The 18,133-nt window shown below is 37.7% G+C and overlaps 1 protein-coding gene across 2 annotated transcripts; it reads left to right on the forward strand.

Annotated features, from left to right (window-relative positions):
* The first annotated feature begins 1,186 nt into the window (after nucleotides 1-1,186).
* slc25a28 (solute carrier family 25 member 28) lies at nucleotides 1,187-17,793 on the forward strand. 2 transcript variants are annotated; one of them, XM_046874645.1, is made up of 4 exons: nucleotides 1,187-1,763; nucleotides 12,875-13,103; nucleotides 15,030-15,086; nucleotides 16,039-17,793. In XM_046874645.1, exons 1-4 carry the CDS (start codon nucleotides 1,425-1,427, stop codon nucleotides 16,575-16,577), a joined length of 1,164 nt encoding a protein of 387 aa, XP_046730601.1. In that variant the 5' UTR covers nucleotides 1,187-1,424; the 3' UTR covers nucleotides 16,578-17,793. The 2 variants fall into 2 exon arrangements, with proteins under 2 accessions (XP_046730601.1, XP_046730612.1); XM_046874656.1 differs by lacking the exon at nucleotides 1,187-1,763 and adding an exon at nucleotides 2,327-2,351.
* Nucleotides 17,794-18,133: the final 340 nt, after the last annotated feature.

Raw genomic sequence — 18,133 nt, forward strand, 5'->3', positions numbered from 1 at the left:
CTGACAGGTCTTTCTGAGATGCTTTTCTGCTCACCACATTTGTGTGTGGTAATCTGAGTTACTGTAGCCTTTCGGTCAGCTCAAACCCATCTGGCCATTCTCTCTGTTGACTTCTATAATCAACACGCCATTTATTTACACAGAACTGATGTTTACTTGATGTTTTTTTTTATTTATTGCACAATTTGGTGTAAACTCTAGAGATGTTGTGTGAGAATCACAAGAAATAATAATGTTTTAACAAGCTAAACTGGCACCAACAATCATGGCATGGTCAACATCACTGACATCAAATGATTTTCCCCTCTGTTAGATAGTTACTTGAAAATGTTGTACCTGCTTGATTTCTTTGCTTTGCTGTCACAAGATTGGCTAATTACATAACTGCATGAATGCATAGGTGTACAGCTGTTCCTAATAGTGCTCATTGAGTGTACATGTATAGAAAAAATGATTTAACATTCATTAAACATTATGGATAGAGCTTTTCATGTACTGTATATATATCAGGTTTCATTTCTTGCTATATAATTCTTTGAGTTATAAACAACTTTTAAAATGAGAAAATATTGCAACTTACGGGTTGAGCTATTAATTTTTGTTTTGTGAATATTAAATAGCAAACCTTTAATTTAATAATAATATCTTTAAAGGTAGATGAGTATATAATACACTAGAAATAATATATGACAGGCTAAATGGCTCAAAAACTTTGCATTAAAAATCTTAGCAATATTTGATTAATTACTAATAAGTTTGCACTATACATGAACATGCTGCTTTATATTCATGTCCACTAAACCAAATGCTAAAGTTTATCGTGCACTAAGCCTTTATATTTCTTATATTTCATATTTTTGTGTCGATTGTGCTATCCATGTGTATTGTTTTCTCTACTGTCTAGTTTGCTGTCTATTTGTTACCAGTTCTGCTTTGCACCTTGTTGCCTGTTTGCACATTGACTTTGACATACTAGAAGATTAATTAATGCATTGATTTGGCCTTGGCTAGTAATAATCAATTTCAGTAACAGGATGTGAGTGGTAAAATGTGAGTGGTTAATCTGTGCATTCCAAAAAGTATTTCCTCCTGAGCGTGATAACGTCTTCTTTGCACAACTATTATCTAAGGTTTCGCGTTTCTGCGAGCACAACGTGAGTCGATGTACTTTGAGTGACAACGCTTTAATCCAATCACAGAGCAGGAACCGAGCTCGGCACTTCCGTCTGCGGCCTGTATGTCCTGTCATCCCGCGCTACGCACTTCCCCACGCGTGGGTAACTGTTTGCCCTTTCCAGCCTAGCCCGGCCATGGACGTGTCCGGAGTGTAAACATCTGGACAGTCTTGAATAAAGACACCGGATGTTTTTCGGATAATTACAGCAAACACGTTGGTAACCAGAGGACTGTGTGTCTGGTTGAAAATGGAAGCGGAAGGTTTGGTTCGCAGGAGGCGGATGAGCGCGGAGCCGCCGGGGGGAGAAGGCGCGGTGGCAGGAGCTTCCGCCGGCACTGAAGTTCGCTGGCTCGGGGGCAGGATGTGGGCTCTGTCCGAAGGCATAATGGGAACTCTGGCACCGCGAATAGGAGGTGAATCGGAACTTAGCACGATGCAACTTCATGGGTCCCAGGAAGTGTCCGAGATTTTGGAACCGGACTACGAAGGGCTGCCTCAAGGAGCTTCTACCAGCACTTACATGTTGGCCGGGGCTGTAGCGGGGATCATGGAGCACTGCCTCATGTTTCCTATCGACTGTGTGAAGGTTAGTTAGCTGTTAGCTTCGATCAAGTACGATCAGCTAGGTTCAGATAGTTAGTTACCATGCCATATCTAACTAGATGGATCAGAGTTACACTCAAATAATAGACTACACGCGAGATTTACTAGTTAGTCCTTGATTTGCAACAGTTCTATTTGATCACTCTTGTTTTATCTTAATTGGTCGGCACACGATGTTATAAAGTTTAGCTTGACCTGGCATAAGAAATGTTTAACTTCTAAGCTGAATTGCCTGTGTATTTGCTTGATGTTGCAATTCTTACACAAACTAACCTTTAACACCGAGAGCTGAATGAGCCTCCATGAGCTAACTTGCTCTCTAACTTTTGCTAAAGGCCACGCCTCCTTCCATCTGCTTTGCTAGCTAGCTAATCACTTCGATGGTATATATTTATAGTTAATAATAATTATAGATAAAGTGCATTTATTGATTTATTGCCAATAAAGCAGTTCTTTCGTAGTTGTAGGTTAATGTGCAGATGTGTTTGCTGGAAAATCGTGCTTCAGTTTGCTATGGCAGCTCCACAGAGCTCGCGCTCACACACACAAGGTCACACGAGCTTGAGCGCAGGTAGGTCACAGCATGCACGATACCATATGTCATATGGTGGTTATTATGCGATATAAAGTGCTGTGCTACATTGTAAACGTTTTCTGCCCCTTATTTGAAACGTGAGTTAGGGAGTACATGTGCAAGATCAGGGTCAAATCGGTCCACACCACAGTCAGCCACAGCACAACATAAAGTACTTTTACATAGTTTTATTATGTTAGAGTTGGGTAATCTAAAGAAAATCTTCATTTTGGCACATCTGATGTCTCTTTTATTAGCTGTATACATCCGAATATCTGAATATGTAAGTGCTGTGAACAGATTCAGTGCTACTAAGGTGTGTGTTTGTAAGAATTTACAGACTGTCTTAAAGCAAATTTCACCCCAAGCTTTATCAAAATGAGCTCATCCGCAAAATTATTAATTAAATTATAAATCGGAATTTCAGTTGACTCGATTTCTAACCAAAAGGTGTCCGAGATCATGATTATCATTTAAACAATGCCCATAAAACAATACTCGTTAGTAGTATCGCTCAGCCATGTGTTCCTTTACTCATTTCCTACACTTAATTTACATTTAAAGGCTAAATCCTATTTACACTTCATAGAGAAGAACAGTATAAAATGTATGGGCAGAGTTTGTTCTGCGTTCTTTTTGACTCTGACGTACTCGAAGTACTTAATTTATTTTGTGACTACTACGCTGTTATAAACTACTACTTCATTATGATCATCGTTGTCCTCATCATTTTTTATTTCAGTGTATTTTACAGGAAAAAAAAGAAATTCTCATATCTGAATTCTGAAAGGGTTTTTTATTTTATTTTTTTGCAGACACAGGATTGTTAGTGCATTTCTTATGCCTTTTCACTTGACCTTTGTGAAGCCTTTTGTCCAGAGACATTTATTTAACATTAATAAAAGAAGTGTGATTTAACTGTCCTCCAAGTTTTCCACCAACGGAAAGTTTTCAGGATGAAGGGCTTTGTCCTTCTTTTTTCTGTGACCTGACAATCTGCTATCTCAGTCTCTTTACTGTAAAAAAAGGAAATAATTATTCAACTGTATATTGCTGTTAATGCTATAGTTAGCAGGAATTCGCTTGTTTCACCAACATTTCACAACATTTAAATGTAACTATAAATGAATAAATACAGGCTGAGGTAGACACATCACTAGACTACGTGTCCTGGACAGGTAACGTTTACCACCAGAAAAAAAAAGACAATTGTATGTTGTAGTTACATGTAAATTCGGTGCACTTCGCAAGAATGTATCTCACATTGATGCCGTAACTAGCAAGTGCTACTTGTTCTGCAGAAGAGGATTTTGATCATGTAGTCTGTACACCACGTAAGTAACTAATTAGCTCCACATTCATTATTACATTATGATGGCTAGCACCTCTAAACCTAGTCTACATGTTTGGGCATCCAGTTCTCCTTGATATCCACATTTGAGTGTTTTTACTACTTCTAAACAATTGATTCAACAAAACAGCTAATTACCAGTGCTTACTGATTATGTTCAAGCAGGTAAAAGAAAGTTAATATCGTATATAGCTGATGCATTACACAGTGAAATGAAACAACATTCCTCATGAACCCTGGTGCTACATACAACAACAATCACAGAAAACTTAGGACTAGTGAGTGTCCTCGCCACATACAGTGCATCGTGTGCAACCTGGTGCAAACAGTGCAAAGACAACACAAGACAGTGTAAAACAAATACACAAAATGCAAAATAGTGCTGCCAGTAAACCTGTTGTATATTGCACACTGTGGTGTGTAAGAGACATAAAGTGAAGAGTAACAAAAAATGTAAAAAAAAAAAATTTTGCGCAAAAGGGCAATAGCAGCAGTCCAGAAAAGATGTGCAAAAGCGGCATGTAAACAGTTTATGGTAATGAAGTGATGTAATGCGAGTGGTACTGAAGACATGGATGTGTGAAGTGAATACGAGTGTGTGTTGAGTCTGGGTTGTACAGATCAGATCATGTTTGGTCTGTACTGTGATTATGGAATGCCCACTAAGAGTGTAGTATAAATTCTAAGTTTGTAAATTGTTTTTGTATGAGAGAAATAAAATACTTGAGTATGTACTGTTAGTAGAAATCAGAATTCAGTATGCCGCCTGCGCTCAGCTTTGTGACAACGCCATGTTACACATCCTCTTGTCTTTACTTATACTTATGTCCAGTGAATTAAAAGTATGTCTACAGTCATTTGAAACAAAGTATTCCTTGTGCTCTAGTAGATAAAACATTTTCTATTCGTAGTAGTTTTTAATCTATAACGAATTTATAATCCTTATGTCTGAGGGATATTGTAAATAAATTAATAATGTGTGTATGGAGCAGTGCATCTGGACATGGCAGAATGACTTAAAGAGGACTGATAAGACAATGCACGTTTTCATTTCATGACATTATCAGATGTGGATCTCCTCTTTAGTAAAAGTGCAGGTTTGGAGAAGTTGCTGTTTGTGAACAGAGTGAAAACTGGTTTTGTTGTTTGCTTTTTTTTTTATATATATATTTTGTTTTTTAGTTGTAAAAAAAGCTCACTATTTTATAGGGTTTATTTTTAAGACCAAGTTTATGTTTTCTAAGCTATTAAACAATATACATTTTTAAGTTGTATGTTAATTTTCTGTTGCACTATATTATTTGCAGATACTGTATCTTCTGCATTTACCCACAACATGATGGTTTTAATGTGTCGAAACATGCCTTCCGTTATTTTTTAGCCAATTCAGCATAAAAAAAAAGAGAGGGAGCGAGAGAGAAAGAGGAAGTCAACGTTTGATTTATTTTTTGTATTGAAAATCATCCATTGATTCCAAATATCTTAATATAATTTAATTACACTGATCAGGCATAACTTTGACATTATAACATTATGACTGGTGAGTGATAAACACCGATTATCTCTTCATCATGGCACCTGTTAGTGAGTGGAATATATTAGGCAGCAAGTGAACATTTTGTCCTTGAAGTTGATGTGTTAGGAACAGGATAACTGGGCAAGCGTGAGGATTTGTGTGAGTTTGAGAAGGACCAAATTGTGTCAAAGCATTTTCGAAACTGCAGCTCTTGTGTGGTGTTCCTGGTCTGCAGTGGTCAGCATCTATCAAAAGTGGTCCAATGAAGGAACAGTGGTAAACCGGCAACAGGATCATTGGCAGCCAAGGATCATTGATATCAAGGACAAGGATCTTTGCACGTAGGGGAGTGAAGGCTGGCACGTGGGAGAGTGAAGGCTGGCCTGTGTGGTCTGAAGGGTCAAGGCTGTTTTGGCAGCAAAAGGGGGACCAACACAATATTAGGCAGGTGGTCATGTTATGCCTGATCAGTGGCCATAAAGTTATGCTTGGTTGGTGTATATAAGTTCTGCTGTGATGTGCATATGAGACATGTTACATATGTCTGATTACACCCCCTATTTTTCACGTACTTAGCCAGAGGTGATTTGATGCAAATTAGGGAGCAAGATAGGAAGATGGACAAGCCTAGCTCAGATTCCTGAGTGTAAACAGATTTCATGCCCAGATATTAAAATCTTTTGCCTGGCAGACAAGTAGATTTCGTAACAAAGAAAAAAAGTTTTGGATTGTGTAAGCATCTTAAACTTAATTGACTTCATTTAATCATTCCAGATCCCACCACCAGCTGCTCAACACACATCTGGCTGATCCATGTTCTTACAAATACAGATCTCCCACAGTATTTCAGAAATATTTTGAATCTACATACAAAACTTAAGATTGCTTCAGAATTAGAGATAGTGAATGATAGTGGATTTTAGTTTTATATAGTAATTCAGGGGTGGCCAACCAGTCATAGACCGACTGTGTTACCGCAAAGAGCCACATCATACACATGGGCACACATGAACATCACCCATCACTTCCTCTAACACACACACTCGCTCGCTCGCACGCGCGCACACACACATGCACCTCTGCTCAGCCAGATTTATTGTAAATGTTACACACCAAAATAATGACAGAAATTGACTCCTACAGTACTAAGACCACAGGACAGTCATTTTCAACAATGAACATTGTTTGCACTGTCACACACACACACACACACACACAAACACAAACTCTCAGTTTAACCAAGTCCACAAACAAAAATATAATAATTTAAAATAGCGTTTTTCTTTTGCTATGTATGTTACTTAGTGGGACTTTTGGCATTCCTTGCCTTGAACAATCCCCTTCAAATCTGCCTCGTATTCCGTTGTTGCCACTCGAAGCAATTCGAAGCAGTCAGAACAGATCGATGCGTTGATGTCACGTGTTTCAGGGTAGAAAACAGACTTTGTTTGTTTGTTTTTTAATGTGCGTGTTCGCTTGGCTTGAGTTCAATACGGTATTTTCGTCAAATGTGCATGTGCGTGAGATGAATATACCGCAAAGTTTCCCAGTAGGGGCAAGCTGATTTAAGTCTTAAAAATACCTATTGAACTCAAGCGAAGCAAACACGCACATTAAAAAAAACAAACAAACACAAACTTCGATATGAACGTAAGAGCCGCATGAAACCAGCCAAAGAGCCGCGGGTTGGCCACCCCTGTAGGAATGAAATGTTTTTAAAATGTATACTGGATAAAAAAACAAACATAAAACTCCAGTAAAATAGTACTGAACTTTATTTAAAAAAAAAAAATAAAAACCAGTACTGAATCATAAATGTGCTAATTGAAACACCTTTGAAATAACGATGGTATCACAGTTTTGAGACTAGCTCTGTGTACAAGAAAGTACTTTATTTACTTACGTTTACACGCCATCACCCTCAAAATTGTCCCTTCGCACAGCAATACAGTGTTCCCAGAGTTCCTGCCACGTCTGGAATATGTCTTGGAAGTCTTTTTTTTTTTCTTTTTAAGCAAATGCAATTCACCTTGAATCTCCAGCAAATGGTGCTAAAACAGCGACCTTTAAACTGTATCTTCACCTTCAGTCGGTGCTCCTTGTGACTGCATGCTTCCTTGGGCTGCCATCTGTTGGCAGGTTAGAAAACTAGTCTTTAAACTTCTTGATATCACCTCGTAAATATTAATATATTCATTAATAAATATAATTATATAATAAACTAAATATAAATAATAAATATAATATAGCACTCAGTCTCGCATGTAAAAATAAACAGTACGTGACATCAGTTATTTGACTCTAGAGGCCAATCTTGTAATGACAGTGGACCGAAAGGCAGAAAAATCTTTATGTATTTTTGCCTATATCTGATAGTTCCAGCAATCAGTTATTATTGTTGATCAATCAGCCCACCTCAATTCAGAGTTATTGAATCCCAAGAGCTTTAGTGAGGTCAGGCACTGAACTTTTTGCAAGGAGGACAGGGGTGCAGTTGGTGTACCAGCTTTGTGAAGGCTACTCAATTTCTTCAACACCGACATTGGCAAACCATGTCTTCATGGAGCTCACTTTCTGCACAGGGCATTTTTGTGCTCTTTTATGTGCAAATTGTAATGCTGCGGCATACAAAGACAATCTTATTTTATAACTTCAGTTGTGTGCTACCAACTTTGTGGCTACAACCTGGAGAAGACATACCATATTTTTCGGACTATAAGCCGCTATTTTTTTCCCCACGTTTTGAACTCCGCGGCTTAAACAACGAAGCGGCAAATTTATGGATTTTTCCTGGGTTTTTCCCGGTTTCACAAGCTTTAAGCCAAAAAACTGAGCACCAAAACATTAGACCAATGAAATTTCTGAACGGAAACGAAAAAACGCACCTCACCTGTATTCTGAGCTGCACGGCTTGCACGGCTGGAGATTTTTAAACGCACAACGATGCCAAAAGATAAACTCTTGAGAGAAATAGTTGTGAAAGGAAGGAGGAAGACAGTGAACAATTACTTTCTTGGTAGGCTTCTGTTTAGATACAAGCCGTTGTGTCTGGGTCAAGGGAGAGCTCGCTAATTCCAGTTGCAACAGAAATAATATAAGCACAGACAGGTTTCCAAAACAAGTGCTTTTTTTTTATTTTATTTTATTTTTTTTTTTTTTGGCAACAGCGTTACGGGTTAGTCAAAGAAACTTAGAACCGAGCATTGGAAAATAATGACACATTCCTCGGTCTTGCACACATGCAGTAATAGTGGAAAAATGTGGCAGCACACTATTCCCAAAATACTGCTCTGCTTCTAAAGGAAGCGCAACATATTCCACCCGTTACACCGTGTAACAGGCACTGTCTTTCGTTAAAGCCTGTGTAAAGTTCATTAATTTCAGTGTAGACACCTGCGGCTTATAGACAGGTGTGGTTTATTTATGTTCAAAATAAAAATCTTTGTCAAATTCATATAGGTGCGCTTTATAGTCCGTAAATTACGGTATGTAAGAGTCTGATGGTCAGGTGTCCACAAACCAACCTGTCTGTCTGTCTGTCTGTCTGTCTGTCTGTGTCATCTCCCTTTTCTCCAACATAACATCTCTGTCTAGTAAAGAACAGACCAGTCCTCTATGCAAAATCGCTCCAAATTCAGGTGTGAATTGTCTTTTTCAGTTTATCTCACAGGGTTTAAGCATGATTTAGTACAGAATATTTAGATGGTCGTGTCAGTAGCGTGATTTTTGTGGTCATTGAACCATTCCCCGTTTAGTACTTTTTTGTAGAGGCAGCCAGATTTTCCTTTAAAATCACCTTGACCCTATGAGCTTTTGTATGGAACAGCCACATCATCACAGATTCTCAAATTCTTGTTAGTGGGAATTAGATTCCTCTCTGTAACCTGCTTTTTATTTATTTTTATTTTTATTTTTATTTATTTATTTTTTAACATTTTATTATAATCATGTTCAGTAAACGCTTATCCTTTCATGTTTTGAGATTTATAACTTCTTTATCTTGATATTTGATATTTTTTAAATATCAATAATTGTGACAAGTATTTAAGGTTTATTTAGGATGAATGAAGTTAAAGTTTATAACTCTCCCATAATTTTGTAAAGGGAATTTTTTCATCTTTATCTGTAGTGGCAGACTGTTTTCACAAAACTGATTCAAATGAATATAATGCATTTTTATGAGAGGACATTTATTTCAGCATTACCTCTGTAGACTTGGGCACAACACCAAAGTATCACATACACATGCTGAAGATTGAACCTGAAATGGGAATCATTTAATGTAGTATTGTTCTTGCAAATAGCTCTAACTATATTAGTGTTTCTTGTTGTTTTCATGTCCACTGTAAAGAATATGTCCTTTGTTGGAATAGATTTGTCCTTTCCTTTTTTTTTTTTATATTTATGGTTATTTACAATGTTCTATTTCTCACTTGACACTTTGGACCATCGGCAAGATATTTTTGCTATTTTAAAATTGGGATGAGTGCCACATGTGCATATCTGTCAGCATTGGAGCCATGGCAGACATTGCTGAGGACATTTAGGAAGCTTTACTCAGGACACCACAGTCACAGAGAGTCGATTACACAAACACAGGGAACCGGTTGTGCTTGCAATCCAATCTGAGGTTATCATTCAGGTTCAGGGTTTTCCAGGCACCGTCATTCTGACTTCTGTGCCTATGCTCTTAGTAATGATTTGTTATAAGAGCAAAAGCCAGTGGACTTCTCAGAAAGCAGGAAGAGTTTTTTTTTTTTTTGTTAGGCTCAGTGTGTTCTAAAGTTACTCCTCGTGCAGATAATATACTAATTGCAGGTATGTAGGTAATTTCCAGATCTCAAAGAAATCTTACAAAACGAACCTCTTCTCGTTTCACTGCTGACTTCCCCATTTGTCTCATTCGTAGATGGATTTTTGCAGACAGAATACAATGCATTCTGTTAGATCATGCTAGACCTTAGGCCATATAGGGAGAGGTTATGTTCTTACAGGTTCTGCATTCCACAGCAAAACCATTGCACGACACCTCGGCTGACACAAGATCTTGCACTCTACAGGCCAAAGTTTTGCGACAAGACTACTATATGCAACATGATCCGATTTGATTGTGTGTGGCATAATGTAATATCACAACATAACATAAAAAAGCTTCGAGCACTATACTTTACCTCGTGCCTGCCATACGTGTACATGTACATTTGCCAATATACTGCCACAAATCTGTGTCTTGGATGCATTCTTCAAATCTTGAAGGTTCTGTGGGCCTCTTCGATGAACTCTGGTCTTTAGTTCTTTTCATAGATTTTTAATTGAATTCAAGTCAGGTGATTCAAATCTAGCAGCTTTATTTTTTTTTCTCTGAAACCAATTGAGAGGTTTTTTTTGAGAGTTTGGCTGTGTTTGGGATCATTGTCTTGAAATGTTCACCCTCCTTTCATCATCCTGGTAGATGGCAGATTTTTTTATTTTTATCAAGAATGTCTCGGTACATTTTTCCATTCATCCTTCCTTCAATTATATAAAGTTTGCCAGTATTGTATGCTAAAAAACAGCCCCACACCATTATGTTTTCACCTCTAAACTTCACTGTTGGTATGGTGTTTTTGGGGTTGATGTGCAGTGCCATTTGTTCTCTAAACATGGTGAGTATTATGGCATCCAAAGAGTTAAATTTTGGTCTTATCTGACCAGACGATATTCTCCCAGCAGCAAACTTTAAACGAGCTTCAACATGCTTTTTCTTCACAAATGGAGACTTGTTTGGTAAGCATGCACACAGGCCATAGCGGTTAAGTGCATTACTTATTGTTTTTTTGTTTGTTTGTTTGTTTGTTTGTTTTTAAACAGTTGTACCTGCTCATTTCAGGTTTTTCTGAAGCCCTTCACAAGTGGTCCTTCTCTCTTGGACAACAACTTTTGATTTTCTTTTCACTCCTCTGTCAGAAATCTTGTGAGGACCTGGTCATGGCCTGTTTATGGTAAAATTATGTTCTTTCCACTTCCGGATTTTGCCTTTAACAGTGCTCACTGGAACATTCGGAAGTTTTGAAATCCTTCTGTAACCAATGCCTTCAGTATGTTTTGCAACAATAAGGTTGCGAAGGTCTTGAGGAGCGCTCTTTGCTTTTCCCCATTATGATGTTTCTTGTGTGACACCTTGGTAATGGGACACATTTATACAGGCCAGTTGGCACTGAACCAGCTGATATTCATTTGCACTGACAAGTGACAATTCTCACAACCGGCTTGTGTATTTTTAAACAGTTATTATTATACTGTGTTATTATTAACTCTATCATCAAACCATAAAATTGCAGCGTGTTATATTAACATTTAGATAAAATTAAAAACAGACCTTAAAGTATTCTAAATAGATAATACCCCCCCAACTCAGCTTTTTTCCCCCCCTCAGTGATTGTTGTTGCGGGTGTTGCTTTCTGAAGCATGTTATGTTGTATGTACATGACAGCAAATGCTCAAAGGACGAGATGCTAAGGAAGCTGTTAGATAATTCCTCTGAGCGCCCAGCTGCAGCCTGCCTTTAATGGGATGAAGCTATACAATGCAAGGCCATGCTTCACTCTTGCCTCCATGTGTATGACCTTAATGTGTTTATAAAAAGCTTAGTGGAGTGAGGGGCGCGCCAGACATGTACAAACTTTTGGATAATGCTATAATGGAACATTGTGTCTCGACTCAAACGCTTTGTTTGATTTGTTTCATGTATGTTTGCTTATATTTGTTTCTCTCCATGACTGATGTGAGAGCAAAAGGTCAAGAATAGTAGTTCTAGAGGAATGGCTGTGTGCTCAGCGGCCATTTTTAACACCCCAGGTATATATCAATAAATAAAATAAAAAAAACAATAGACTATGTGACATGTCTTGAACGGGTTTATAATTGCTAAAATGTTAAAAATGACAAATTTGTGGCTTTTGGTGTAAATCATACAATCTAATAACTTATTACTAATTGTAACTGAAGAAGTTTGATTTAGTCACAAATTATATTTACCACATCAGCTGGCTGATCCTATATTGTTTTCTGTTTGGGGTACAAACATAATGGCCTCTGTGTATTTTCATTATGTGGACAGTAGAAAGCTGTATTTTGTATTTGACCCACTTCTTGATTTATTAGCTGTATGTAGTAAATTATATGCTGTGCAGTATGTGCACTCTAAAATTCTTCCAGTTTATCTGCTGTCCGGTACATAAACATGCACCAAGAGTCCCTAAGTGTAGCCTGCTTTATTTGGCAGGCAGAGAATGAAAGGCTGTACAAATCTGGTAAACTTGTCTTTTTTGTTTGCGACTTTTATCAGCAAGGCAGTTAAGTCTTTTCATTGAGAAGTTGGATTTCTCTTTATTCCCTTTATGTCTTTAGGTCCTTATGGTTTGTTGTTTATGCTTAGTAAATATATTTATTTTAAGCCTGCAAATTAAATCTAATTTCTTTAAATGATATTCTTTCCTTTGTTCTGTACGTGTCTCTCATGAAAACTAGTCATGCTAATGATGTGTTAGGATTAAGCTGATTTCAAAAGCATTGTTATTATGTGCTCAATCTCTGGTGGGAATGCCCTTCTTGTTTTCATCAAACTGAATTGTCCTAATTTGCAACACTACTGTTTACTCTGTTTCCGTGCAGACCCGCATGCAGAGCTTGCAACCCGATCCAGCCGCCCGCTACCGTAATGTAATGGATGCGTTATGGCGCATCATGAGGACTGAGGGTATCTGGCGGCCTATCAGAGGCCTGAATGTGACAGCAGTGGGGGCAGGGCCCGCCCATGCGCTCTACTTTGCCTGCTACGAGAAGCTAAAAAAGACTCTTGGAGATGTCATCTACCCAGGAGCTAACAGTCATTTGGCGAACGGTACACCTCACCTGCCACACCACAGACCACATGAACAAACACAGAAATCAGAAATGATAGATATTTAGGTTTTCTCATGTTAAGAAAAGTTATATCAGCTGCACAAATCTGAAAGTTAAAACTCTGAATTCTGGAGGAGTCAGAATTGAGGAGTTGGATTGAGTAGAAATTGACCGACACTTGGCACAGCTGTTTTGTCTTGTGATTTAGAAGTGTTCATATTTAATGATGGGATCAAAGCATTGTTTTGTTTTGTATAAAGAACATTAGTTATCTGTGTAAATTTACAATGATGGTCATCTTACAAGCATTAAAGTACTTTGCTAAACTACCTAAAAAGTACATTGCTCTTAATGAATCATGCAATCTTCACATTAATGCAGGAGTTTAAATTAAATGCATCAGCATTTTTTTTTTCTATTTGTTTTTCCATGCATTCTGTTTATTGTGACGCTTATCGTGTAAAAGGTAACTGCTACTTCAGTATCTTACAACTTACTCAAGTAGATACTTGTTAATTTTTTTTACTTAAATATTTTGAGTATTTTAATATGCATTAATAATTTAATTTGAGATTTTCAGTAAAGCAGTATTGCTACAGAGTATCAAAAGTTTTATTCATTTTATTGATTTATTTATTTATAAAAAGAAATTCTCCCTAAAAATAAAAAAAAATCTAAATAAAATTAAGTCTAATATACCAAATATTACACTTAATAAATGTAGCACTTAAATACATATTTATCTTTATTTATTTATAAACATTTATCTAGACAAAAATTGTAACAGTTGTCTATACAAGTTGGTTTTAAAATAAAATATGGTAATTACTCATTATTATTATTATTATTATTATTATTATTATTATTATTATTTAAATGAAACTGTCAACAAATCAGTTACCAATACAATTGACCTTGACAGCGCTAAACAAATGCTTTCCTCATAATAACAAAGTTTTATAGAAGTAATGAGATGTCTTGTGTTGCTTTCCTTATAATTATGGGGTTTATTATTATTTTTTTGGTTATAATAAGATGCTTTTCCTATAATATGTTTTCTTATAGCAAAAATATGCTGGAGGTGGAAAACAGCTGTTTAATAAATATAATATAATAAAAAAAAAAATAAATACCTTTTGGTATATTGCCTTTCAAACTCTATTCTTCCCTCACTCTTATTATTGTTTTCTTCTGAATTGCCGTTCACACTTGAAATGAGCTGCATTAATTCTGCATTGTGTGAACTGCAAGAGCCTATAAAGCTTTGAGAGTAAAATCGGTTAACATAGCTGAACTGTGTTTGGTGTTGCTTTGGTGTTTGCCGTTTCTCTTTTTCTCTTTCTCTTTATGTCTAGGTGTGGGGCAGAGTGGGTGAGTAGCTTCTGGAATGCTCATCAGATTAAAATGCTCTGCAACATCCAAAGAGAAGACGTTTGGCCGTTTCAAAAGAAGCGACTATGCTTTCTGTGGATAAATCTGTTATTTGCAACCATTTCTTTTATTTATTTGATTTTGTTTATTTAGGTTTCTCTCTCTCTTTTTTTTTTTTTTTTATTTTTTATTTTTTTATTTGTATTAAATGAAATTATTGCAGTAGACTTCGTTATTATTATTTACTTCAAAGTGGTTCATGTTTTTGATACAGAAGGTTGTGCATAATTTTGCTAAATGAGTTACTAAGTTAAAGTAAGTGTGTTCTTATCAGCTATAAATGGAAATAAACGAAAGGAGAAGGTCTTTTCTCACCTGTGGTAGTCACCTTCCTAATCACAGACTTAGCACAATTTTAATCTCTTCCCAATCTTTGGAGGCTTTTTGTGGCTGAATTTATTAGTGGTTTGCCAGGATCAGATTGCAAAATGTATCCACAATTCCTCTCCTACCTGTCTCCTTGATGCTCACTGTTAAGGTTTTATTTTGGCAGGAGCTGCAGGATGCGTGGCCACATTGCTTCATGACGCCGCAATGAACCCGGCTGAAGGTACTTATAGTTGATGCAAATTCTCAAACACCCACATTCATGCCTGTTCTGTCTACTACAGGGATCTCAAATCTTATTCACATGGGCCCAGTGTAGATGCAGGTTTTTGCACTAGACAAACAGGAGCCACATCTAAATGAACAATTGAACACCAACATAAGGGTGGGTGAAATATTAGAAATATCATATCATGGTTCTTGTAATCATTATTGTAATACAGGATATGTATCACATTATGTTGGTTTGTTCAGGAATTGTTGCCAAAATAACAAAATATTAGGGTGGCACAAGTGTTTTATTTGTCGTTTTAACGTCTCCAATGTTTTGTTTGAAATAAAAAAATTTAAAAAAATATAAAAAGTTCAAAATATAAAAGCTAGCAGGTCTGCAAGTTATTTGCAGATAAGTTTGGGGACTGATCAAAAAGATTAAAAGAGCAGTTTCTATGCACTTTGCATTTCCAACCAGTAGGTGGCATTAATGAGCTGTGTGATTAACTAGCAACATGTAGACCCATAAAAAAACTTGTAAAGGGAGGTCCTATGGGAGAACTTAGCCTTCAAAGTAATTAACAGCTGCACTGCACTGGAATGCTCTCATCTGTGGTCTGAAGTTTGCAGCACCGCTGGCATTGCTCCAGCTCAGGCTTACACATCCAGGTGGCAGTACACACCTGCTCTGCTGCCTTGAACCGCACGTGCAGCTTGAGCTCTTCCGTTCTGAGTAAACGGCCTCGACTGTGCTGAAAAGACGACTTTATTTGATCCACTCATGTCCGGATGGAACAGCTTACACTGTTTAATGAGTCTACACACTCCTCTTTTGATGGCCTTATTGTATTTCAGTCATGACCTTTTATATTTTGACTGGGTGTTTGTTAGCTGCTTAATGACCTCTCTCTCTTTCTCTCTTTCTTTTTGTTCTTTGTGCTTGTTCCTATGGTTCCTTGCAGTGGTGAAGCAAAGGATGCAGATGTTTAACTCGCCCTACCAGAGCGTGCTGGAGTGCATGCGCTATGTTTGGCGACATGAAGGAGCTGGGGCTTTTTACCGCAGCTATACCACGCAGCTCACCATGAACGTGCCGTTCCAGGCGCTGCACTTCATCACCTACGAGTACCTCCAGGAGGTGCTCAATCCCCACAGACTGTACAACCCATCATCTCATATGATTTCCGGGGCTCTAGCTGGGGCGGTGGCTGCCGCCGCCACCACACCGCTAGACGTGTGTAAGACTCTGTTAAACACACAGGAGACACTGGCGCTGCACTCAGTGAGCCCTGGCCGAGCACAGATCTCAGGCCTGGCCCATGCCTTCAGGACAGTATACAGGCTGGGTGGCCTGCCTGCCTACTTCAAAGGTGTGCAGGCTCGAGTCATCTACCAAATGCCCTCTACAGCCATCAGCTGGTCTGTTTACGAGTTCTTCAAGTATGTCATCACCAAGCATCAACTTGAGCGGCTGAGAATGCAGAGGGATGGAGAGAAGTAGATGCTTGCACGCTTATTGTCGAACCCTGCCCTTGACCAGCAACTCCCCTGGCCTTGACTTTCTCTCTCTCTTGCTGTCTCTCCTGTTTGCTGCAACGCCGACAAGACATGCATGCTACAGAGAGACAGAGAGAAGTAGCCGCTCACACGCACACTCGTCTTGGCCTGTCCTTGCTCAGAAGATACCCAGGACTCCTTTCCCTCTTTTAAATTTATTTTTCTTTTCTTTTTTTTTTCCCCCTTTCGCACAATCTTCACCACTACACCAACGACCAGGGCTCAATACTGCACAGGGATAGACTGGTTGGACATCTGAACAATATTTATATCAACAGTTGCTTTGCACTAGAGTTTCATAAATCCCAAATGTGATTACCCTTGGTCCCACCAGAGGGCATCAAAGCCTCTACTAAGTTAAAAGTTGCTAATTAGAGGAAGATCTTTGAAATTCAGTGATCTACAATAGAACACTCTGTAATATAGCTTTCTACAAGCAAAGGTAGAGTAATGTATAGAAACTGAGGATGTATAGTAATTGAGGATATATTTTTAAAATTTCCAGACAGATCACAATTGTAACTAATCAAAGCATTTAGACCAAATATAAATTAAAAGGTTAATATTGATCAGAGATAGAAAAATAATAGCACAATGAACTTTTCCTAACAATTGGTTTTGCTTATTTATTATTAAATAACCATTTTAGATTTAAAATCTATCCTGAAAGAATTTTTGGACCCCTAATTTTACATTATTGGTTTCGAGTTTCCTGAGCATTTGAGAAAGCATTGCTGGGAATAAATGCAGTTAAAAGAAGCTCCATTTCCTTCTGATGTTTATAACATTACTGCATTGTCTGTAAACTGCATAGAAAGCAATAACAGTGTTTAGTAATTGGAATATTGTTCTAATTTTACCAACTGTTCTTACTTGCACTGATTAAAATTGAAGGCCATTTAAGAGACGTGATTGTGGTAAATGTAATGTGCATTTACTGTAATGTACCGAGTGTTTGTAGACAGAGGGATATAATGACCTCTGGGAAACATCATAGATGGTTTTTGACTGAAGTCTGTTTTATTGCCCCTGTTGCTTGATTATACCTTAATGTTGATAAGTTATGGAGTTGGTCCTTTTGGCATCTGTCTTTGCTCAACCCTGTTCCCAGCTTTCAATAAAGTAGCAGTGCAGTGACTACTGCCTGCTTAAAATAGTGATTTTTGACTTTTCTCTCTAAAACTTTCATTGTGTCTGTAAAAATGCACTCTCTCCAATTCAGTTAAATTTGCATGTATTTGGTACATTGATTCATTACATTTTAATGCAACAAATCAGTAGAAGCCTAAGTGTCTGATGGTATTGTGACAGCTTCCATCTTTTTTGTTCATGGTATGTGCATTTCAGCTGCTCAGTAACACTAAGACATGGAGAGTTGAAAGGGAGCTCTGTTGGTGGTATGGCCAATGTTTGGGTTAAACCACAGGTGCAGACGTGGCCTTTGACCATATGTGTCCTGACTCGAGGCAAGGTTATGTGCCGGTAGAGCTTTTACTTTAC

This window comes from Silurus meridionalis, chromosome 2 (assembly GCF_014805685.1).
Source record: "Silurus meridionalis isolate SWU-2019-XX chromosome 2, ASM1480568v1, whole genome shotgun sequence".
In the NCBI taxonomy this organism is placed as follows: Eukaryota; Metazoa; Chordata; class Actinopteri; order Siluriformes; family Siluridae; genus Silurus; species Silurus meridionalis.